Genomic DNA, 24304 nt, shown 5'->3' on the forward strand with positions numbered 1-24304 from the left:
GGCCTTCAGAACATCCCCCGGCAACGAGTTCTACAGGATGACTGTGCATTGTGTGAAGAAGTATTTCTCTTTGTTTGTTTTAAAACTGCTGACTATTAATTTCACTGGGTGACCCCTAGTTCTTGTGTTACATGAAGGGGTAAATAACTTTCTTTCTATACCATTCATGATTTTATACACCTCATCATACCTCCCTTAGTTGTCTCTTTCTTAAGCTGAACAGTTCCACTCTTTTTAACCTTTCCTTGTATGGAAGGTGTGCGGGTACCATGGATTTATATAGTGGCATTATGTTATTTTCTGGCTTATTAGCTAGTCTTTTCCTAATGGTTCCTAACATTCTGTTTTTTGTTTTTTTGTTTTACTGCTGCTGCACACTGAACAGATGTTTTCAGAGAACTATTCACATTAATTCCAAAATCTTTCTTGAGTGGTAACAGCAAATTTAGACCCCATCATTTTGTAGGTATAGTTGGGATTTATGTTTTCCAATGTGCATAACTTTACACTTATCAACAGTGAATTACATCTGCCACTTTGTTGCCCAGTTTAGTGAGATCCCTTTGTAACTCTTCGCAGTCACCTTTGAACTTAACTACTGTATCTTGAGTAATTTTTTATTGCCTGCAAATTTTGCCACCTCAGTGTTAACTCCCTTTCCCAGATCATTTATGAATATGGTGAACAGTTCATATCCTTGGGAAACTAACCGTTTATTTCTATCCTTTGTTTCCTATCTTTTAACCAGTTACTAATCCATGAGAGGACCTTACCTCTTATCCCATGACTGCTTAGTTTTCTTAAGAGCCGTTGGTGAGGTACCTTGTCAAAGGCTCTATGAAAGTCCAAGTTCACTATACCTACTGGATCACCCTGGTCCACATATTTGTTGATACCCACAAAGAATTCTAATAGATTGGTGAAGCATGAGTTCCCTTTATAAAAGCTGTGTTGGCTCCACCCCAACATATGTTTATCTGTGTGTTTGATCATTTTGTTCTTTACTATAATATCAGCCACTTTCCCTAGTACTGAAGTTAGGCTTACTGGCCAGAATCACCTCTGGAAGCTTTTTAAAAAATGGGTGTTACATTAGCTACCCTCCAATCATCCATAAAGGCTGATTTAAGTTAGTAGTTCTGCAATTTCATATTTGAGTTTCTTCAGAACTCTTGGGTGAATACCATCTGGTCCTGATGATCCACTACTGTTTAATTTATCAGTTTATGCCAAAACCTCCTCTATTAACACGTCAATGTGGGACGGTCCCTCAGATTTGTCACCCCCCCCCTCAAAATAAATAAAAAAACAGCTCAAGTGCAGGAATTTCCCTCATCCTCTGCAGTGAAGACTGATGCAAAGAATTCACTTAGTTTCTCCTCAATGGCCTTGTCTTTCTTGAGTGCTCCATTAGCAGCACATCGATAGTCCAATGGGCCCACAGACTGTTTGGCAGCTTCCTGCTTCTTATGTACTTAAAAAAATTTGCTGTTAGTTCTTGTGTCTTTTGGTATTTGCTCTTTCAAATTCTTTCTTGGTCTGGTTTATTACACTTTTACACCTGACATGCCAGAGTTATTATGGTGTTTTTACAGAGTTTCTGTGCAGTTTGCAGGCATTTCACTCTTGTGACTGTTGCTTTTACTTTCTGATTAGCTAGCTTCCTCATTTTTGCATAATTCTCCTTTTTGAAGTTAAATTCTACAATGGTGTGTGTCTTTGGCATTTCCCCCCCTGCAAGGATATTCAATTTAATTACACCATGGTCGCTATTATTAAACCATTCAGCTATATTCACCTCTTGGACCAAATCATGTGCTCCGCTCAGGACTAAATCAAAAATTGCCTCTCCCCTTGTGGGTTCCAGGACAAGCTGCTCCAAGAAGCAGTCATTAACGTTGTCCAAAAGTTTTATCTCTACATCCCTTCCTGAGGTGACATATACCCAGCCAATATGAGGATAGTTGAAATCAATCATTATTATTATGTATTCTGTCTGTAATCTCCTTGAGCATTTCACAATTACTGTCACCATCCTGGTCAGGTGGTTGGTAGTATATTCCTACTGCAATAGTCTTATTGTTCAACTATGGAATTTCTATCCATAGAGATTCTATAGTACAGTTTGATTCATTTAAGATTTTTACTTTATTTGACTCCATGCTTTCTTTCACATACAGTGCCACTCCCCCACCAGTGCAACGTACTCTATCACTCCTATATATTTTGATCCCTGATATTACCATGTACTGTTGATTATCATCATTCTAACAAGTTTCTGCTGTGCCTTATTATATCAATATCCTCATTTAATGCCAGGCACTACTGTTCATCCATCTAGCATTTGTATATAAACATTTGTATGTTTTGCCAATAATCAGTTGCTTGCCTTTGTGTGTTATATTTAAATGGGACTCCTATGTTTGACTGTTCCTCACTAGTTCCTACCTGTATTTTATCAACTTCTTTCTTATCCTCTTTACTAGGATATAGAGTTTCCCCTTTAATAAACTCTTCCCTAAGGGATGTCTCCATCCGAATTGTGTGCTCCATCATACCTGTCAGCTTTTCTCCAGCCCTTAATTTTAAAAAATCTTCTACAATAATTTTATTTTACATGCCGGCAGGCTAGTTCCATTTTGGTTTAGGTGGAGCCCATCTTTCCTGTATAGGCTCCCACTTTCCCAAAAGGTTCCCCAGTTCCTAATAAACCTAAAACCCTCCTCTCAACACAATTATATCATCCACACTTTGAGACCCCACAGTTCCACCTGTCTTTCTGGCCCTGTGCACGGAACTGGAGTATTTCAGAAAACACTTCCATGGAGGTCTTAGACTTTAATCTCTAACCTAGCAGCCTAAATTTGGCATCCAGGAGCTCTCTTTTACTTTTCCGTGTGTCACTGGTACTTACATGTACCATGACCATCAGCTCCTCCCCAGCACTGCACATAAATCTGCCTAGATGTCTCATGAGATCTGCAACCTTTTCATCCAGAAGGCAATTCACCATGCGGTTCTCCTGATCATCATAAACCCAAATATATATATTTATAATAAGCAAATCTCCCATCACTATTACCTGGCTCTTCCTAATAACTGGGATTCCCTCCCCAGAAGGAAATCATGATGTCCTCTAGAAGGACATTCCAACTATAGAATCATTTCCCTATGCTCCAGCTTGATATTCTCCCTTTCCTGAGATTTTCATCCTCCTCAACAGCACAGACGTTGTCAAACTCAGGGTGGGATGCTCTACTGTGTTTCCTGAAAGTCCCTTCTATGTACCTCTCTGTCTTCCTTAGCTCCTTCAGTTCCGCCACTCTAGCCTCAAGAGCTCATACTGTGTCTCTTTGGCCATGAATTTCTTGCATCAAATGCACATATACACCACCTGCCCATGCTGCACTCAGTGCAATAAACTGGAAAACACCCTCTCTGTGATGGACTTCTGCCTGCATTCTTTTTACTTTTGCAGGAGTGGTTGGGTTTTGGGGGGGGGGGGGGGGGGGCTGGTTGGCTTAAGTTTAGAGTATGTTTGCTAGGTGTCTCTCTCTCCACCCCCCTCCCCCATACTCATTCCCCTTTCTCCCTTACCTCCTGTGTGTTTTTTTTCTAGAAGGCTTTTCTGGCGCTCTTCAGTAGTTATGTTATACCCACCTCTCCCTGCTGCTGAACTCTCCCCACCTAGCCTTGGTATCTCACTCTGTCATGGAACTCTCTGTGCTTGAGAGCTGGACCTGGAAGGAATGTCTTTCAAACTCCCTCACAAAACTTCCCTGTTCACTAGCTTCTCTGGTTGCTGTGGAGCTGGCTTTTTAAACCCTTATTATACCTGAGTTAGCCCCGCCCCCTTGTCAACGTATCCTAAAGAGGTTAGGGATAAAGAGATTGCAGGCTAGAGCCTCATTAATAAGCTCTCAGCCTAGCCTAGCAGGCCACTTGGCTCAGCACAGAGCCCCCCAAAACAGACCATATTATAATCTTCAAGCAAGCAAGCAATATTTAAAGAAAGAGAGACAAATTATTCTACTTTTAACCATTGCAGTAGAGGTGTGTCTCCAGGAGGGGTTTCAATAAGGAGAAGGCTGTGGTTTTGTGGACTAGCTCAGGAAGGGTATCCCATGTATAGAGGGCAGCATACATAGAATAAGGCAAGTTAATGATTGTTGAAGAAGCAAATGGCGCCTCCAAGCTGCAGAGCAAACAAGGAGGTGAGGGTAGGGAGACAAGAGGCTAAGTGGCCCAGTACTCTGGAAGTTGAAGTGTAGAGGATGAGGGTGGGAGACAATGAAGAGAGGAAGAGGGAGAGCTAGGTGTCAAAGCCAGAAGAGGAAGTTAGCTGGTGAGGAGAGGACTGTTCATGATCTATAACAACTACATGGTAAATGAGGGGAAGATACAACCTAATGGAGTGTTGTTCCACAGAACTTAATTTACTGCCATATACTTCTTCTGTATTGCCTTTTCCTGACCTGGGGCCTTGCAGCAAAGTTCTTAAATTTAACTTCATTTAAAATTTTGCTCAGCAGGGTAACCTCCTGAGTTGCAACATTTTGTTTTCAAGACAATCCTGGGGGACAACCCGTAAACAGAGACATAAGTCTCATGCATACAAAGGCACATATAATTCCATTCTTTTACAGATAAAATTATCTCATTATTTTATGCATAGCATTAGATTTACAATATATCAACAGCAAACAAATACAATTTCTTCCTCCTTCCCCTACCCCCCTCCTCAGGATGCAACTCTCCAGACAAGAGTAAGCTAAAAGGAAATGAAATATTGCAGTTTTACTATCAAACTCACTCTTCCTCACACTGGGTTTTGTAGTAGATGCTTCATTTTTCAATCTATGTTTTATGTTTCCTCACTATAATGTCCAGATTAGCATCCATTAATTTCTATCCCAGCACCCATGAATGCCACCAAAATAGGTGCTGCTGCTGATGTGCTGGGCAACTGTCTGATTTCCAACACAGATTCCTTCTCCAGACTGTTCCCATCTATTTTAGATCCTCATTGCACTGAAATAGCTAATAATCACCCACAGCTTTTCAAGCTATGCTTCTATAAATTTAATGCAGAAAACTCAAATGGTAGATTGTATTATTATTTTAATATAATATATAGTGTTTTTCATCCATAGGTTTTAAAGCAATTTATAAAGGAGGTCACAGTATCAGTACCCCCATTTTACAAATGGGAAAACTGAGGTACAGGTGTAAAGTGAGCTCCCAAAGGCCAGCAGCAGAGCTGGGACCAGAACCTCACTCTCCTGAGTCACAGCCCTGTACTGTCTCCTTCAGGCAACACTGCTTCCTAGATGTGTCTAAGTTGACATACACTTAGTAAGACTCCACATTGACTGTCTTCTATATCATTACCTATTGTTGACCATGTATATCAGGGCAATAAAAATGATTCTCCCCAAGCAAATCAGACAGTTTTACCAGTTCTTATTTCCTTTATGCAGTTTACTTGTGCAGCGAGCAGTTAATTTAAAACATTTAAGTCATGTGCCCAGATGCCACAACAATGGGTATACAAAAATAATAAACTAGTCTACTAAACAAATGTAGTTGGTCCAGTGGGACTCAATAGAGATTTATTGCTGATCATTCTCTATTTTTGGAGGCTGAGCAGATCATCTGTGCAGATAAACCACCAGTTTTGATTAATAATTACAAGTTATTTTGGGCACCACAATAATCAGATCTGCATAACATTTAGCAATATTACCTAGGGATGGTTTGGAGTGGTATTTTCCTTTACCAGCCACATTTTCAAAGGCTGGAGCCTACCCTCCCACTACAAAGCCTGGATCTGGAGTGCAAAATGGACACTTGCACACATCACTACCCATTTGTGTGAATATATGTGGGTTTTATGGGTGCAGTGGGTGTGCCTGCATGAGCCAAGCTTTTGAACATTTGGTCCTTTCTATGTTATCACAGCAAAGTAACTGTTTCTGTGTTTTCTTTCATATCTTTCTAAATATCATAAATCATTTACATAGAGTAAAACTATTAATGAAATACCTTCTGGCAGCATCAGTGCTTCCATCTGCTTATAATTCTAGGTGACTTTTTATAAACATGAATCACAATTAGAGATAGGTGTGGCCTGTATCATTCCTAATACAGTTCAAGATGCTAAACTGCCATTTGTCTTGAAATAACAAATAGGTGGATACAATTTTTTACATCTGAGTCTACATTTGGTACTTCTAGAACACAATTCACTGTAGTGCCTCAGTGCAAATTTAGATAATTATTTAGATCATTGCTGAAATGTACTGACCTGACGGGAAATATTAAAACTGACCAAGTAAAGACTTAAAACACAAGAATTTAAACAGTCTACTCTCCACAGTAAATGTCTGGATAAGAAGAAAGGAGAATGAAACCAAGAAAAAGCTAACTGGTGAATTAGTTTCAATAGGCTCAAACCGCAAACCCTCTCACTTACAGCTGAATTCCACTGAAGAAGGAGCCAAACAGCCCAATCATGCCCAAGAACTCCACCCGACTCATGTTTCGGACAATGTACTCCTCACAAACATTGGAGATGCCGTAGAGTGTTGCTCCACCTAGTACTAAGAGATCCCCTATCAGCTTATTTTCACCTAGGAATAAACACAGGAGAAAAAACACAGGAGGCTTCAAAATAGTGATCATTTGCCTAGAACTATTGCAAGCTCTTCCCCACAGACTCGAGACCTAGCCAAATAGCCCACATCTTTGTAAACAATCTGCATGCAAATATACTGTTGTTTGCCCATTTGCATTCAAAATGTAAAGGAAACCTAGCAGAGACAGAGGGAGAGATTTAATTGTTTTGTGAAGGAGATAAACTGGAGGAGAAGATGACTTTGTAAAGCCCAGGAAAAAAATAGCACATTTCAGAGACTAAGCTTTTTTGTTTTTTCGTGTGAAGTATAGAGCAGTGATGATGGAGATTTTTACACTGTATTTAATGACTGTAGTGCTATCTAACATACCGCACACAGGGAAAAACATAGCAGTGCATTGCCACTGAAGTACTGGCAGTCTCAAAGAGCGTTCGAAACCGCCTTAAATCTTGGAGGCTTTTATTGTTATTTTAGCAGAGAGCTTTCAGGTAGGTTTATTCAAGTTCCAACTATTCCAGAAAACTTAGGCACTGATCCTGCAAAGACTTATGAGTGTGATTAACTTTAAGCATGTGACTAATCCCAGTTATTTCATTAGGACTATTGACTAAATTAGGTTGAAGAGATTTCAAAAGAACCGTGTTCCATCAAAATATGCAGTTCTGTCAACAATGAAATGCTTTGCAAAATAGGGTAGATTTTGCCAGAATTTCATTTTGGAAGAAAATGGAGAGGAAAACAGTCCCAACAATGTCAAAACATCCCATTTCCACACTTTTGGAACACCACATTTTGATTTTTCATTTGGAATGACTTTTCATTTTGAAATATTTTTTAATCAGTATTATAGTATGAAACAGCATTATGTTATAGTGCACTAAGGAACTTCTAGTTCATGCCAGCAGAGTCTATATGGACCAATTGACATGCAACACTTTAGAACGCTTTCAAAATCACACATCTGTAGAGTGCATTACCCCGCCATGTAGACAAGCCTTTAGGCAGCTGGGTAACTTTACTCACGTGAGTTCAATGACCCAGAAGTGCCTAAGTCTTTGTAGGATCAAACCTTATGTTGTTATATACACAATTTCTCATTCAGCTGATGCCTAGCACATTTTGGGGGACTGTTAACATAATAAATATCTTTATGAGAGACTATGCTACAGTGATATTAGGTATGTCCTGTAAATGTATAAATTCACTGCCCTTGAACATAAACAGTTTGTGCACAGGAGGAGAAGGGATGTATTGAGAAATAATAAAAGTGTACTTGTTTCTGGTTCATCCCCTTCTTTTGTTTGCCTAGCCAGGGAAAATATCCTATAAACAGCGCAGCACTTTTTAGTGAAGAGCCTCCTGAAGCCTTTTATTTCACCGCCAGCATTTATTTATTTATTTAGAGTCTGTCTTGACCGTGTTACATAAATAGAACCAGCTCATACATTTTACTTCATTAAAGGGGACACGGAACATAGAAGTTATTCCCTGAATTTTAATAAAGCCATTTTACAATTTAAAAAGAGCTGTGATACTTGGCATGAAAGGCAGATGCTTGTGGTTGAATTTCTTCTCCTTGCATACCAATAAACACAGATACAGACAGTCCTTCAGGTTCAGGTCTACATTAGAAGCAGGCAATAATGCGAGTACAGAATGTTCTGGGATCAAAATACCTAGTAGCCTTATCTGTATATTACCAATGAATATGACAAAAAATACCTGCTTCTTGCCAGTAACCTGCCAAATGACTACCTCAATCTAATGGCTTACTCTAGTTAGTATGGGATTGTCTCTAACTTTTTCTTTCCCTAAATAGAACAAGTGAAATTAAGTGAACTAATTAAAGTTGCTAGGGGGGAAGGGCACATGATGGATTCCACACAAATCTAGTTTCAATTTCCAAGTTTCCTCACATTCCTCCAGGCTTCTGTCTCCAAGTTTCCTGAACAGCAATCTCCATAGCTGCACACCTGCTAAGAAGCAAAGGATAGAACTCCTGGTCCCTGGCTCCTTTACCTAAGGGGCAGATCTTTTAGTACATTCCTAAGTTGTTTAGAACTCCACTGTCCAGACTCCTTTTGTGTATGGTTCTCCCTCCTCCCTGCCATTTTTCACAGCTGCTTCACTGGCCCCTGAATCTCCGCATGCCCTCTCCACGCGGGTCCACAGACCTGCAAGTTCCCAGTGAGCCACAGTGCATCCACCCAGTGAGGAGCAGGTGAATTGGTAGCCAGGATGTTTCCTTTGGTGCCTGAGGGTGAAATCCTGACCTTGCTGATGTCAACGGATGTTTTGCTATAGACTTCAATGGGGCTGGGATTGCATCCCAAAGCGTACAGCAGTTGAGGACTATCTCTTGAGAAATTTTTAAGGAGCACCGAGGGGAGCCCTGCTCTGGTGCACCTGAGCCAAAATATTTAAGTCATTAAAGATATACTGGACCATTATGACAATGAAAACTGCTTAAGTAAAAGGAATGAAAAAAATTGCAAGACACTATAGGTGTTTTTGTAAGGATGTAGAAGCACTGTATGATATTGTATTGTATTAACTGAGAAACAGGCTATGATCTTGTAACTAAGATTACAATGCATCACACACGTCCCCATGCAACCTTAACTTTGGCCTTTCCTGACTTTTGAGTGTAGGCAACACTGCTGTTTTCTGAATGTAGTTTTATTTTTTGTGTAGAATTTTTCTTAATGCAGCTCTGATTTGCTGATTCATGGGACAGAGCAGATCTTCTCTTTTGTAACTGGGACAGAGTTGCTTCTTGGGTAGGGAGATGAAGTGAAAGTCTTCAGGACAGGAAAAGAGAACGTGATGGGACAACACGGGCTGGGCTGCTCTCTATAAACCTGCTCAGTTTTTGTTCTGTAGCATCTTGGCAAGTGCAGTTTCCCCTGCACTTACATTTGTATTCAGAACACTGACTTTAAAACCCCAGTGCATTATGCTCAGCTCAAAATTCAATACTTATAATTTAGAATGAAAACGGCATCCAACTGCCAATTTTTGAAAAGAACTTGTTCTTTTCCCACATCAGTTGGGCTAGCACTAGAAAAATCAATGTGACAGAAGATATTGATTGATGAAATGTAGCTCCTTCCATACTGCCATCAGTGTGCTGTAATTGTGGCTAAACACACATTATTCATATAATCCAAAAAAAGCATGTTTTACATATAAACAAGTTATTTCAGGTATGATGCAGGCATCTCCACAATTAACCTTTATTTCAGATTTGGTGCAGCGCAGGATGGAGATTGTTAATTTGTGGGTTGGATGTGTCTGAGTATGTGACCAGTGAAGTAGGCTGTGTGCAGAAAGTGAGCAAACAGACTGGAGGGGCTGAGAGAGAATAGGAGGCTGTAGCTCAAAGATGCAGCCAAAAGCTGAGCAAGATTGCTGCTGAGGCTTGAAGTAAAAGTGTTTTAAGGCATCTCCCTAAGTGGCACTGACGCTCATTAGTTGGGGTCATTTTATTCTATGGCTCCTTCCCTCAATGAATGGATGTTGAGCCATGGAGATGGTTGAAAACTCAGAAACACATTTAAACCCACACATGATCTCTTGGGGCCTTTCCCTTCTTTGCCCCCTTTCTACCCTCTTGGATCACCTCAGAGTTACATAGCTTTCCCTGAATGAAATCACAAAAATGTATCCAAAGACTCACCTGCTCCTTGTTGTCTTCCGACAAGGACGTCTGCTCCTGCCATACAGCCCATGCCCAGAATGCAGACCACAATTCCAATGAAATGAACTGCCTTGTATCGGACCAGCAGGAAGAACCAGGACAGTAATATCACCACTGGGATAACAAAACAATCTAGGAGCTGTCAAGGAGGAGAACAACAACAAAAAAGCATTGCTGCACAGGTTACTCTAAAAACACTAACCTATTAACGATTAAAGGAGCAGAACAGAGGACTATTTACTGATAGTTTTGCTTACCAGAAACAATGTGATCTAGTGGTTAAAACACAAGACAGGGAGACAGGAATTCTGCATTTGATTCCCAGCTGTGCCACTGACTCACCATGTGACCTTGGTTAGATCATCCAAGGCCAGATTGTCGGTAGTGTTCATCATCCACAATTTGGGCCACATTTTGAAAATCTGGGCACAAGTGTCACAGTGAGAGCTGAGCACTTTTGAAAACCTGGCCCTTATTATGGATGATAAGCACTTGAAAAATCAAGCTCTGAGCTCATCTAAAGAAAAAAAAAGTAGACCATTAATGCATATCAGTTTTCTCATCCATAAAATCTGGATAGTACCTCTTTCAAAGGGGTCTTGTAAGAATTAATCATGAATTGGCCTGATTTTCAGAGAGACCCACCAGCTAAGAAAATCAGATCAAATATTTGTAAAAGAGCTACCAGCATGCCAATGAAAGCCAAAGACTTTGAGCAAAACATTTGAAAGTGCCTAAGTAACTTAGAAGCCTAAGTCCCATTTTCAAGAGTGATTTAGGCCCAGATCCTCAAAGGGACTCAGGTGTTTAACTCCCATTGGAAACAATGGGAGTTATGTATCCAAATCCCTTTGAGAATCTGGGCCTTAGTCATATAGAAGTTTAAATCCCATTAATTTACGCCTTAATGCTTAAGTAACTTTTGAAAATGGGACTTAAGCTCCTAAATCACTTAGCTGCTTTTGAATATTTTTAGGAGAAAGTATAATGGACTTTACGTGAAACTGGTTGTCCGACTTACATGATGGGTTTTCTGCTTCCATAAAAACAGTGGTTCACAGTACAGTTAATCAGTAAAATGAAAAGGTAAAAGGTATGTCTACACTATGGAGACCATACCAGCATAGCTATGCCAGCACAGCTCCACTAATAGAAGTTCCCCTCCCCCCATCAGAGGAACACCATCCCTGAACAATTTTAGCTATGTTGATGGAAGCATTCTTTCAGTGACCTGGCTGTGTCTACACTGGGGGTCAGGGTGCGATCTACTGGCATCGCAACATTGATGCGGGGTATGGTTTTAACCCACGCCTCACCAATGTAGCAATGCAGATCCAGCTTTCAAGTGTAGGCAAAACCAAAGATTTTGAAAGACATGAAGTGAAGTTTGGCACCCATGTGCCATTAAACTTCAGTGGGAGCTGGTGCTGAATCCCACTTTGTGCCTTTCAGAATCTCTCCCTGAGTGTTTAATTGCAAGTTATATGGCTAGAAAGGCAAGGTATTTCACTATCTCGCTTATCCTTAAAGAAATTTATTACTTAGGGCTCCGGTGTATGCAGACTGTCTGTGAAACACTGGGAAGTTTTATTCTGTATATTTCTCTGGATGTTATTCCCTTCATTTTTGAAATTTTGGGGAATGCAGGGTGGCTTTTTTCCATTGGAGCAATGGGCCTAGCCTCTGTATGCGTCTGCACTCTATTCTCTCAGTGTCGGTAACCATTACACTTAGAAAATATTACTAAATAATGACTATATCCCATTAAACTTCTGCTGCCACTTCATGGCATTAGCAAAATATAATTTCTGACTGGGAATGGAATCCTGGATAGTTTTCAAAGTGGCTAAAAATGTTTTCTTATAATATAGGTACCTATGCATTCAGCATATCCATTGGTGCTTCACTTTGGGATGAAGGAGTAAAAGAGCCAATTTTTTAATTTAGATCAAAAAATATTCTCTCTAGCCTAGTCACACAAACAAGAGCATGCAATAAAACAACATTAATTTCAAAGGCTTCCTATTCAGAAGGTGTACCAGCAGCATTTTGAAAGAGAAAAACATCAGAAGTGCTATATACAGCTCCAAGGATATGTGGCTCAAACTACTCCCCAAAATACTGGGGAGAAGAAGAGCAGAATTACAAATTCTATTACAAACGTATATTAGGTGTAATACACAGCTACAACTGAATCAATTAAGGACAGAATTTCAGCCTAAAAACATTGACTAAAAAGCAAAATAAAATGCCAAGATGTGTTTCCATTGCTTGGACGCACTTGCTATTTGTATTATGCTGCTGAATTCATGTAATAGGATGAATAGTAGCACAAGCACGAGCTTAACAATTCAAAATGGTATGTGAATATGACACTGGAGGATTTTATTGATCTCCTTACTTATGGTTTCAAAATGGAAAGTAAGCTTAAAAGAAGGTGCGGCTGTTTCTCTAAGTACCATGTGCCATGAGGATTCAGATTTACACAAGAGAACAGGCATTTCCCGATCTGTCATGTTAGAAATGACCAAAGGGGAACTGCCAATTAAAAGAGGAGAGGTGGGGGCAGAGAAATCCCTCTCCACATTCTACAGTACCTCAGGGCCAGTCACTGACAGGTGGCAGCTGTGAGGGGAAGCTCTCACCACAGGATTTGCTTGAGGGCAGTGCTAATGAGGAGCCCTAACACAAGGATGGGGAGTGTGTAATTGGAAGAAAATCCAATGAATGTTTGGAAAGGAAGAATCAGCTCAGCTGTTTCTTGCTGTTCTCCACTGGGAGTTTGCTGACCAGCACTTTTTCCTTTTGATATTGATACAGATCAGCAATTACTCCTGCACATTAGTGACCTTATTTCTAAAGCTTTCTCTTTCCCCTTTTCCAGAGACTTACAATACATTCCAGTTACGTCCTTGCATGCACACTCTGTTTGCACAGATGGGAGAATAGATGTCACTGTCAGCAAGAGGATATGTGTTTGCAATTCACAAATCTGATCAAATATAGTAATTGTTAAAAATGTTATCACCAATGGGGGAAAAAAATTCTCTCAAATGTCTGTTATCAACCCTGGCTCAGAGTCAGTGCAATGTCTTTTAATCATCAACCACCTAGAAAAGTTTTGTCTGGCATATTAACATAAGAATATAAGGATTGCCACACCAGAACAGATCAGTGGATTGGTTAGTCTGGTACCCTGCCTCCCAAAATGATTTAAATCAGAATTGTCACTAGAGGAATCTACAGAAGGGGATAGCAGGGTCTAGGTAAATTGAACCCATCCTCTACCTCAGCATCATGTGCAAGGAATGTTTAAATTGTGTGCACCGTATATGATGACAAGTTTACCATCTTCCCATGACAAAAAGAGAGAATTTATTTGATGATGTCTGACCTGATTCTACCCTGGGTTTGGGTAGAATCAGGTCACTTTAACTTGGAAATATGGTATATACAGTAGCTTCTTTATAACATTTTAAATTAATTTTCCCATTGCATGCACATTTAAAAATTAAAAAAAAAATCAGTTGCATACTGGAAATGGAAAAATTAGCATGACAAGATATGTGCTTGTCAAATATCAACCCAGGACCAACTTCACATATTTCACGATAATTATTTGTTTAAAAAAAAGCATACGGTGATTAGAACTTCCTGAAGATAATGATGCTAATGTGTCCCTTTGGGTTAATTTTGATCATGTAGAGACATTTCACTGGCAACAAAGAGACAAAATGTAGAAAATTATACCAAATGGGATATACTGTAGTCAGTCAAATTGCTGTCTGATGACTGACCCTTATTTACTAATAATAAGTTAAATACCAGAACTGAAACACGAGTGAGGCATAAGTCATCTTAACACAATACGTACTTCATATTCAGGAAAACAACAATTGTGCTTTTAGAGATACACAATTTTCTTAATGATTGGAGTAAACAACTATTCTGCTCTGTAAATCAATCATAATGATTTATTTTATAGTGACAAATCTTGATATTGAAAGACAGGGAGATTTTAGGGAAGTATGATGACTGGGTGAGAACTGCTCAGTATAATCAACATAATTTGCTTGTTCTCTTTTGCATGACAGTTAATTGAACAACAAAAAGAGCCAGGCAGCAAGCAATACACAGCTTCACAGTGTATTTTATCTGCAGGAATCAGGAATTATGTTCATTTTTCTCTTCTACCAAATAGGTTTATTTAAAAAAAAAAAAAAGGACAGAGAAAGTGCCATTAGCACCCCCTCCCCCATGCAAAAATAAACCTGAACAACTGCTTGGCAACATGCACTAATTGCATGCTAAATTAATTAATCGCGATCTGTTCTGCCCTCTAATTACATATGTAAAATCAGCATAATTCATGGAAAAAATATGCAATGTAAGGATTACATGCATTGACTATGTGTTGACTGAGGCTGCTGTACTGTAATTAAGACTGCTGGGTTTGCACTGTTCTAGTTAATAATTTATGGGTCAGATCCTGAACTACTGATGTCAGAGTTTTGCTATTGACTTCAGTGGCATCAGTATCAGACTTTATGGGTGAGATCCATCAACAGACTTAGGCACTGCAATACAGAGTGTCACAGAGCCTAACTTTTTGGTGCCTAGAATAATCGCAGGAACAAAACTGCAATCCACTTAGGCATTTAGATTCCTTATACAATGAATGGGGAGAGAGAGGTGCCTAAGAATGTGATCTACAAAAGCCAGCATGCTAGGCAGAGAGCCACCTGACCTAGCCTATGGGAGATGCTGAGGAGAGGCATGTCCTAAACCCCGCCCCTCTTTTGGAGATGGGTGCCTACGTCAGGGCTGCAGGGAGGCACCTATCTCTGCTTAGTGATTCACAAATGGGAATTTCTCTCTCTCTCTCTCTCTCCCTATGACTGTTCCACTGTGGATAAATACTTACATAGTCATTGGGCCAGACAAAGAGAAAGATTCTGTAGTCCAGTGGTTAGGGCACCCACGTGGGAGGTGGGAGACCCCAGGTATCATCCCCCTGCTCCAAAGACTCATTATTTATACACAGGGGAATAGCTTCACCAGGAGAGACTGAGGGAGCCCACAACAGAATATCTCAAAGCTCAGTAGTTAGAGCACCTTCATGAGACCCCCTATTCAAATCCTTTCTCCCCATCTGCTAGAGATAGGGGGATTGAACCTGGGTAACCCACATCCCAGGTGAGTGCTCTCACCCCTGGGTTAAAAGTTACAAGGTGCGCACCACCTGCTCCTCTAGTCACATTTTGAATGGGAACCAATCTAGTAGGTGTGCTCAGAGGCTACGGGATTGGACTCTGCACACGAGATAAGCGGACAAACGCCCATCATCTCCTGGTTCATGATTCATTCTGGGGCTTGGGCAGCAGTTAGGCATCCAGAAGCATGATCAGGGGCAGAAACATAGACACAGAGGGAACTTAGAAACTGAGTAAGTTTAGGCCCACTAAGGGTTAGGCAGGAATTTTGTGGGTTACAGAGGAGCCAAAACAGGCACAGAGGTGTATATACCTGTAGCAGGGTGCTAGTGCAAAAGCACCTAATTAGCCCCTACCCCGTCAGCTACAATCAAGGGAAGCAGATTGGAGCTGATGGAAAAGGCCTGATGCTGGCCTGAGGATTGGCAACACCTGCTGGCCTGACAAGCCAAGGGCTATAAAGGCTGGGAGGAAGCCAGAAGGCAGGGGACAGCAAGGGAGAATTCAGTCAGGGAGGGAGCTGGAGACCTCCTAGCTGAAGGCTGACTCTGCCTGTAAAGCTTGTATATAGATGGACACTGGTGGTGGGACAACCTTAAGTAAATACAGACACGGGAGCTGCACAACCCTGAAGCCTCTCTGAGCCTTATTGGGGAGAGCAAGCGGGCCCCAGGAAGAGGGGCGGGTCGCGAACCCTGTTACAATACCCAAGATGTAGACTCCTAAAGTTTAGGCATCTAAATACATTTGTGGATCCTACCCTATGCACCTACTGTAATGTAACAAGGGTCTATCCTGTTTCTACTGTTTTAACGCTGAAAGGAGGCATATGTTTGTACACAATAGTATAGACATGCTTAAATATATACAGAATTTCAGCCTAAAAAATGGCTTGTTATGCTTTTCATTACCATCTCCACTTCAGTTTGCATATCTCTCCTCATAAAAGCACATATACTCAATTCAACTATACATCACACACACAAATGGATAATGAAAGCATCTCTTAACGAGTTACGACTGTGTCCCCCCCCACCCCCCCCCAGTCCGGCCTCGAGCAGAACCATCAGCACTTCATATTGGATGGAATTGGGAAGAGATCTGCATCCAGATGGTCCAAAGTAAGACAAAACTTTTGAAGTACCTCATTGTTCAGCTCCCACTTGTGGTCCTGGTGGAAGTGTCTTCTCAGAGAATCTGCTACTGTGTTCTGCAATTCTGGTAGGTAATCCACTGAGATCTCTATGTGTGAGATATGCACCAATTCCATAGTTTTATGGATTCTGCACATAAGGTCATAGAATCATAGGGTTAGAAGTGACTGCAAGGGTCATCTAGTGTAACCCCCTACCAAAATGCAGGATTTGTTGTGTCTAAACCATCCAAGACAGATGCCTATCCAGCCTCCTTTTGAAAACCTCCAGTGAAGGAGCTTCCACAACCTCCAGTCTGTTCCACTGTCCTACTGTTCTTACAGTTAAGAAGTTTTTCCTGAGATTTAATCTAAAATCTGCTGTGATGTAGTTTGAACCTATTGCCTCTCATCCTGCCGCTGTGGCAAGAGAGAACAACTTTTCTCCATCTTATTCCTCCTTGATGATTTATATAATACATTGCTGCTCTGTTGTCCAGCATTGCTCTGATCAAGTGGCCCTGATGTGGGGGTAAGAAATGATGGCAGGTATAATGGACTGCCCTGATATGGAGCATGGTCTCATGTTGGGTCCATTTGCCTTGAGTTGTGAAGTCCTGAAAACATGCACCCCAGCCTAGCAGGAAGGCATCTATTGTGATGATTTTCACAGGAGGGTGGGGATGCAGGAATGGAAGTCCCACATAGACCTTTTACAGATTCTTCTACCAATTGAAACAGTTGAGGACCCTTTGAGGTATTGACACCCGCTTGGATAGACTTTGTTTGTTGGATGCTTAGACTGTTCTCAGCCAAGTTTGAAGATAGCAGAAGTGTAGTCTTGCCAAAAAGATATTACAAACATATGGGCTGCCATGTGGCCCAGGAGTTGAAGGCAAGCCCTCACTGTGACTTGTGGGCTCTACTGTATTGTGGAAATAAGGCTGGACATTGTAGCAAACCTGTGTGTGGGTAACGCTCTGGTGGTAGCAAAGGCCACAGTAGGCCCGGTTAAGGTAATTCATTGTGTAGTGTGAGAGCTGACATTTCCAAGCTGAAGCTGAGGCCTAAGTAGAAGAATAGGGGTAGGATATTGTTGGTTGCTGAGAAATGAGTGACCCTTTACAAGCCAGTCATCAAGATAGGGAAAGATAATTATTTCCATCTGGCAGAGATGGGCGGCTGTGGCTGAGAGGATCTTGGTAAAGACCCTGAGCTAGTGGAGAGGCCTAAAAGTAGGACACTGTATTGGTAGTGGTCTCTGCCAATGACGAAGCATAGAAAATGTCTGTGGGACAGGTGTATGGCTATAAAAAACAAACCAGCATCCTGAAGATCAAGGGAGACAAACCAATCTCCAATTTCCAAAGAGGAAATTATCTCTGGTAGGGTTACCATTCTGAACTGCTGAGAGAGGATGAAGGTGTTCAAACTCCTGAGATCCAGAATTGGTCTCCAACTCCAGGACAAGATCAGAGCTGCCAGACCTCCACACCCTGCCAATGACACTGTGCAGAAGCTGGAGTTCCCCAGATGACCTGATCCTGACTATCCATCAAGAAAAGTACATCAGCCTTATTGGGAGTGGTGAGCATTGTATGCTTAGCATGTGCATTCTGTTTTGGTGATTGTTAATAAATAGAGGTTAAGTAGGATATTACGGTGTAAGGCTCTTTCACTGGTAAAAGACATGTAAACCTGCAAAAAATTAAGCCTTCAGTCCACAGGGAATGGTTGTTTGCTCTCAGTCCACAGGGAATTGGTGTTTGCTCTGAGCCCACAGAGGAGCAGAGCCCAGAGCCCACAGAGTGGTAAAGTTAGGTGCCATTTGCCTGGAGCCCTAGGAACTGGGAAAGGGTGGGGGTGCCTAAATCAACTGTGTTACGCCTTGTGCCCTAGGCACTAGGTAGAGGTGGGATGTCCTAGTGTGTGCGGGCAACAAATTTAGGTTAAAATTGGGTGCCTTAGAGTGTGTGTAACAGAGAATTTTGTGCGGGTAACACTTCAGGGGCACTGGGTCTGGTACTGACAGTAATACTACTTGAGGTTGCTTACTAGAAGGCTTCTCAGTATGCGGCCTGGTCTTTTTAGTCAGTGCCGGATCTCGGTAGTCTAGGAGATAGAAGCATCAGTGGTACACATGCCAGGTCGTTTAGTCTCCTTGGTTCCAGTTTGAGAGGTGACTTAGCCCTTCTCTTGGTTTCTTCCTCTGGAGAACGGGGTCTCTTTTTTAAATTGTCTGGACAACTCTGAAGGATCCCCAGGGTCTTTGCTTACCAGAGCAAAAATATTCACAGAGGGGCACTGGGCAGTGAAGCCAAAATATGGGGGTAGAGAGATTTGGATCCTGTGGGTCTCAGAAAATGCTCTAGAAGATGGAGTTTTAGTCGGTCCTCCCTCCATTTTCTGCATCTGCTTTTGAATCCAGAGCAGACCTTACATTTGGAAGGGATGTGAGTCTCTCCAAGGCAGTGGAGGCATATAGAATGCCTGTTGCTGCAGGGCAAAGACCTGGTGCAGGTCTGACAGGGTTTGAACTCCAGACTTTTCGGCATAACATTTTAGGAAGGCTAGAGGAGGATGAGTCAGAATGCTGCTCCTCCCCCCCCCCCCACCGCCCCAAAGCACACATTTTTGCTAAATAACCAAACATAAAGAAAAGTTAGGAAAAAAGAGAGAGAACAATTAAGAGAAGAAAACAGCAAGCTGCATGGATAGCTAAAATGGACATTGTGACATTTCATATCTAGCCACAGGCAATTGAGAAGGAATGGGAGCCCCAGTGTGCCTGCCCTTCCTATATATGTATCCTCGCTCTGGAGCACAAGACTGTGCAGGGCACAGTGGCAGGCTAATGGACACTGCTGACAAAATCTCTGACCAGCAATGCACGGAGGCACGCACATCCTGAAGTGGAAGCACCTACAGGGAAAATAACTCAAAGACCATACTTTTATTGTTGGTCTCCAGATGTCTATAAATCCAAGGTTTTATTATCTTCGTTTTTATCATGCCAGTCAAAGGCTTGAGTGCCCAAGGAATACATTACCAGATAAATTACCATTTAGAAAAATGGCTCTCCCTTCTGCAATGGTCTTTTTTTGGTGGCTCCGTATGCATACACTATAATACTGTGGCAGAGAGCTTTGAAGAAGCAGCCCAAAGAGTTGTTTGATGTAGAATAAGGAAAACAATTAATACCAGATAATACAACAGAACAGCACTGCATGTAGATAAGACTCAGGGACTAATTAGGGCTGGCCTAAGTGATGAGATGGTGTTTGGCTGCTGTGCTGAAGACCTGGATTTTGGAAATGAATGTGAGATTCTCAGTCTTTAGACATTTGGGACCAGATTTTCAAAAGAGCTCAAAGCTAGACTTTCAAATGTTCAGCACCCATGTATTCAAAGTTTGTTTCCTGCCAGCATCATGAAGCACATAAACATTTAAAGAGATTGAATGATCTACCATCTTGGAGAAAGATAGGGTGTTATTATGAGGCCAATCAGATTGGAAAGGGTATTTCATCTAATGAAATAGAGCCAGATCCCTTACTCATGGTGAACTACACCAAACTCTGCAAGCAATCTCATTGAAATGAATGGGACTGGCTTGCTGGGGAAAAAAGCACTACTGAATGTGAATAAACGGGGAGAGGGAGCAGAATCTGTCTCATAATGCTGTATGATAAAATGGAGAAGAACTGAGCTGGAAGGCAAAGTTAAGTATATTTGTATCACACACAATATGTTTAACAGAAAACTTTATAACACTGGTAAGATGAGCATGATGTAATATCTTGTAAATACAGTACCAGGAAACTGAAGTTCAAAAAAATATACTTTATGTGAATACTGAGTCTAGACCTAAACAAGAAAGAAATTCAGAACTTCTTATTACCTTGGGGGAAAGAGTTTTATCTGAAGTGGAAAGTGGTATCTCTAACTGTACTTAAAACATCTCTTGAATAGTTATTAAACCTTCCACAGACCTACACCAGGGACATGTAAAAACAGCAAAGATAAATAGGGAAAGCAATACCTCCTACAGTCCTAAAAGTTAACTGTATAATCTTAAAGTCAGCCCTAAGGGAGTTGGTTCGAATGTACACAGGACTAGTAGATATGCTCTATACACCTGATACAGCTGAAATGCGAGAGGACTGCACCACTCAGTGCAGTTTAGATTAATTTATCACAGCAAAATAGAAAATATTTTACAAGTTCATAGCCATTTGGGAATCAGGACTCAGCTGTCTGAGACAATTAAATGTGATCTACTTATAGACTATAGTACACTGGTGCATCTTGAATGGTCAGTTTCTGGTGTGTTCAAATTTACCTATTGGGTGAATTACTCTGCTCCAAACCATACTGCCCTTTCTCTTGGTTCGCTGCAGGAATTTTTAAATGAGAGAACATGTTATGAGACATATCAGCTGGGAAGGAACAGCTTTTCTGTAGGGTAGCATCTGCTGCCCTCAGGCCATTCCTCAGTGGCCATGATGTAGATACACAAAGGACAGACTGAAACCATAAGAGGGCCAGACTGATTTTATGACTATTATGCCACAGTGCCAAGATGCCAGATGCACAATGGAGATACTGCATTCTGGGGTACACAGTAACTGCCATATTGGGTGAGTCCAATGGTCATTCTAGTCCTGTATCCTTTGCTCTAATCTTGGCCAATACCAGATGTTTAAAGGAAGATGGAAATGGAAAATTACATAATAATCTGCTCTGGTGGAAATTTCTTCCTAACTCCAGGCAGTTAGTGATTGGCTTGTACCCTGACATGTAAAATATGAAATTCAGAGTGGCTTTAAACCAAACTGTTATACACAACCTACTCTACAGTATGAGTCTCCTGACATTTATATTATTAAAAAAGAGAGAATATTGTGGTACTAGACATAACGTTGTTTTGTTTTAATCTCACAATGGTGCATCGGGGAGCCAACTGAACTGAACAACTCACTGTCAGACAGTGACTGTGGAAGAACTTTGAAATATTTAATCAGAAGCACATCCAGAAGTTAATGATCTGGCCCACATTCTCCTCTCATTCATGCCAGTGTAACCCCATTAGCTTGAACAACTGGCAGTTCTGAACAGATGTTATGAAACGTATCTGAAAAACTCACTAGAAACCCCTTTCTATTCTAGCCCAAAGGACCAAAGTCTATAAGGGGATGTTTTAGCGGATGTGTGAGTGTTGGGCAGTGGGGAAAGAGGGGTGGCATTTTATGTCTTTCTCACAGACACTGTGGGATAACACGCATAGAAACAAGATTGAGTTCCTGTTTACACTGGAAAATCTGACAATCCTAAAATGCATAATGTTGTTTGGCAAACACTACCACAGAGGGTTTGGAGTTGTAAACTGAAACTAAAACAGCAAACCGGTTTTATTAAAAGTTTAATTTTCTAATTAAGCTTTGGATTTTTGCTGGGAGCAGCCTGATGTTTCTTTCCTAAAAGCACCCCAAGCTCAGTACATTTACACGTTAGTTTTGCATGATGGAGCAGAGACTCCATGTGATAAAGGGTGTATGTTGTAAAGCTGATTTTCTACTGAAATGGTCCATGTACCACTGCTATAAAAATAGTGAAAGATTTCTCATTCATTGAAGTGTCATTGTCAAGCTGTTACAAAAGTGCAACAATACACTTATTCTCTGCATGTCAGAGAAGACTGAGTGTAAAATCTGTCCAGAATAAGATCCTTATTAAACACAGTCAAAGGGCTAGATTCTCAGCTGCTGCACATCAGCATAGTTCCACTGGCTTCTCATGAAGCTGTAATGATTTGCACCAGCTGAAAGTCTGACCCAAGGTTTCTTAGGGCCATTTCTGAAAAGTACTGAACGCCTCCCACTATGTGTTGATGGCATGCAGCATCTCATAGGAGATGCTCTGAAGAGAATAGTCCTGTTCCCTTTCTAATAAATGAGTTCCTTGGAACAGCTTGATTTCATCAATCTTTTTTACCAACTTCCCTTCTTCCATCTTCTTTCCCTGTCAGCAACCAGGGAACTTTTGTTCAAGCTTAATGATGCACTATTTTTATGATATTTCCTGGGTATAGTAAAACTTGGGCCACAATTCATGAAATGTGTTATTTGGTTCATTCCTCGTCTCAACCAATTGATTTATGCTCATCTCAGGCTGCCTGCTTTTAGGGCTCGTCTACACTTGAAAGTTAATTTGGATTAAGTTAGAGTGTGAACTGAAAGCACAAATCACTATTTCTGAATAACTCCATGTGTGGACAAGCCCTAAAACAATCCAGGACAGCTATGGGAATGGGAGACACTACAGTCTCCTTTTCTTGGCAAAAGGCCTCATGGCATTTGAACGTCCAGCTCTTCTCTCCTCCAAGTCATGCAGGAAAGAGAATAGAATCCCTTTACCAGCTCTGTGTGCAAGAGGACTAAAAGGGCCAGCAGTCTCTCTTCCATGGCATTTCTCCTATTTCCACCTTCACCACCTGCCTCTGCATGGACAGAGTGAAGATCCTAGCTCTACCCTCTTTCTCTGTTCTCCATAGGGGTAAGATCCATCATGGCAGAAACTAAGTGTTAATGAAACAACAGTAGCTTAATGAAATGCATAGATGAGACCACGTTGTGAGGAGCTGTGAACACCAGTGAGGATAAATGATGCAAAGGGGCATAGAGAAACTAGAAATATGGGCAATAAACAACAAAAGAAGATTCAGTTTAGGAAAATTCAAGCTCAAAAATATTCAGTGAGACGTACAAATGTGGAAATGTTGGGGTCTCAGTGGGCAGCAAATTGGATGGGAGATCATGATGCAGTGTGGCAGCAAAAAATAAGCTTTTACAAAAATTGATTATATCACTAAATCTGTCACAGAGCTGGTCAAATAATTCCATCAAGTATTTAATTTGACAACATTCATGATATTTCAATTAATTATTTTAGTTACTTACCCAGTTTTTAGAACTGGACAAATAATTCACAAACCAGGCTGCTGAAGCACATTTATATGGGTGAATGAGAAAGGTAGATACATAGACAGATACAAAGACCTATAAAGACCAAGTACAGGGGGTTGTGTACCCGTATATGCAGTGTAGAAGCTTGCTCAGGGAGATCTATACAAAAGTAGCAGTATTGATTTTGGTTTTATTACGATAGATTTTTCCATTCCACTAGGTATAAAATAACAGAGTTATGTGTGTGTTGTGGGGGGCAGGGGGAAGGGTCGTTATTAAGTTCTCAGTAATTTCCTTTGAAAAGGTGCTACAGGTCATTTTAAATATGAATTTGTGTTTCAAAGAAGTCTGAAAGCCAAATTCTGGAAGCAGAAGCACTTATAGTTGCTCACATTGATTTCAAATGTTCCATATAATCCTTAAAACTGCAAAGTTTTCCCTCATTCTTGCTTCTTATTCAGGCACAATTCGGTTTTTTCTACCCATGCTGCTCACTCAACCATGGGAGAGATATGTTCTTAATTATCTCTGCTTTTACAGGACATTAACTGCTGCTTATTTATTTTACTGGCTTTATAGCAAGTTTCAAGCAAGTAAGGTGTAAATACGATCAGAATATCTAAGGGTGCCATGCTATTTAGACATTATATAGAGTG

At 40.9% G+C, this 24304-nt stretch overlaps 1 protein-coding gene across 1 annotated transcript in view; it reads right to left on the reverse strand.

The window, feature by feature from the left end:
• SLC35F1 (solute carrier family 35 member F1) overlaps window positions 1-24304 on the reverse strand; it is a 377512-nt gene that overhangs the window by 43217 nt on the left and 309991 nt on the right. Inside the window, exons 4-5 of the mRNA XM_024205390.2 lie at window positions 10318-10477; window positions 6476-6632 (exon numbers count right to left, since the gene is read on the reverse strand). Of these exons, the coding sequence (XP_024061158.1) occupies window positions 6476-6632; window positions 10318-10477 (317 nt within the window). The remainder of the gene's footprint in view (window positions 1-6475; window positions 6633-10317; window positions 10478-24304) is intronic.

The sequence above is a fragment of the Terrapene carolina genome, unplaced genomic scaffold (genome assembly GCF_002925995.2).
Source record: "Terrapene carolina triunguis isolate 2854851 unplaced genomic scaffold, T_m_triunguis-2.0 Scaffold85, whole genome shotgun sequence".
Classification (NCBI taxonomy): Eukaryota; Metazoa; Chordata; order Testudines; family Emydidae; genus Terrapene; species Terrapene triunguis.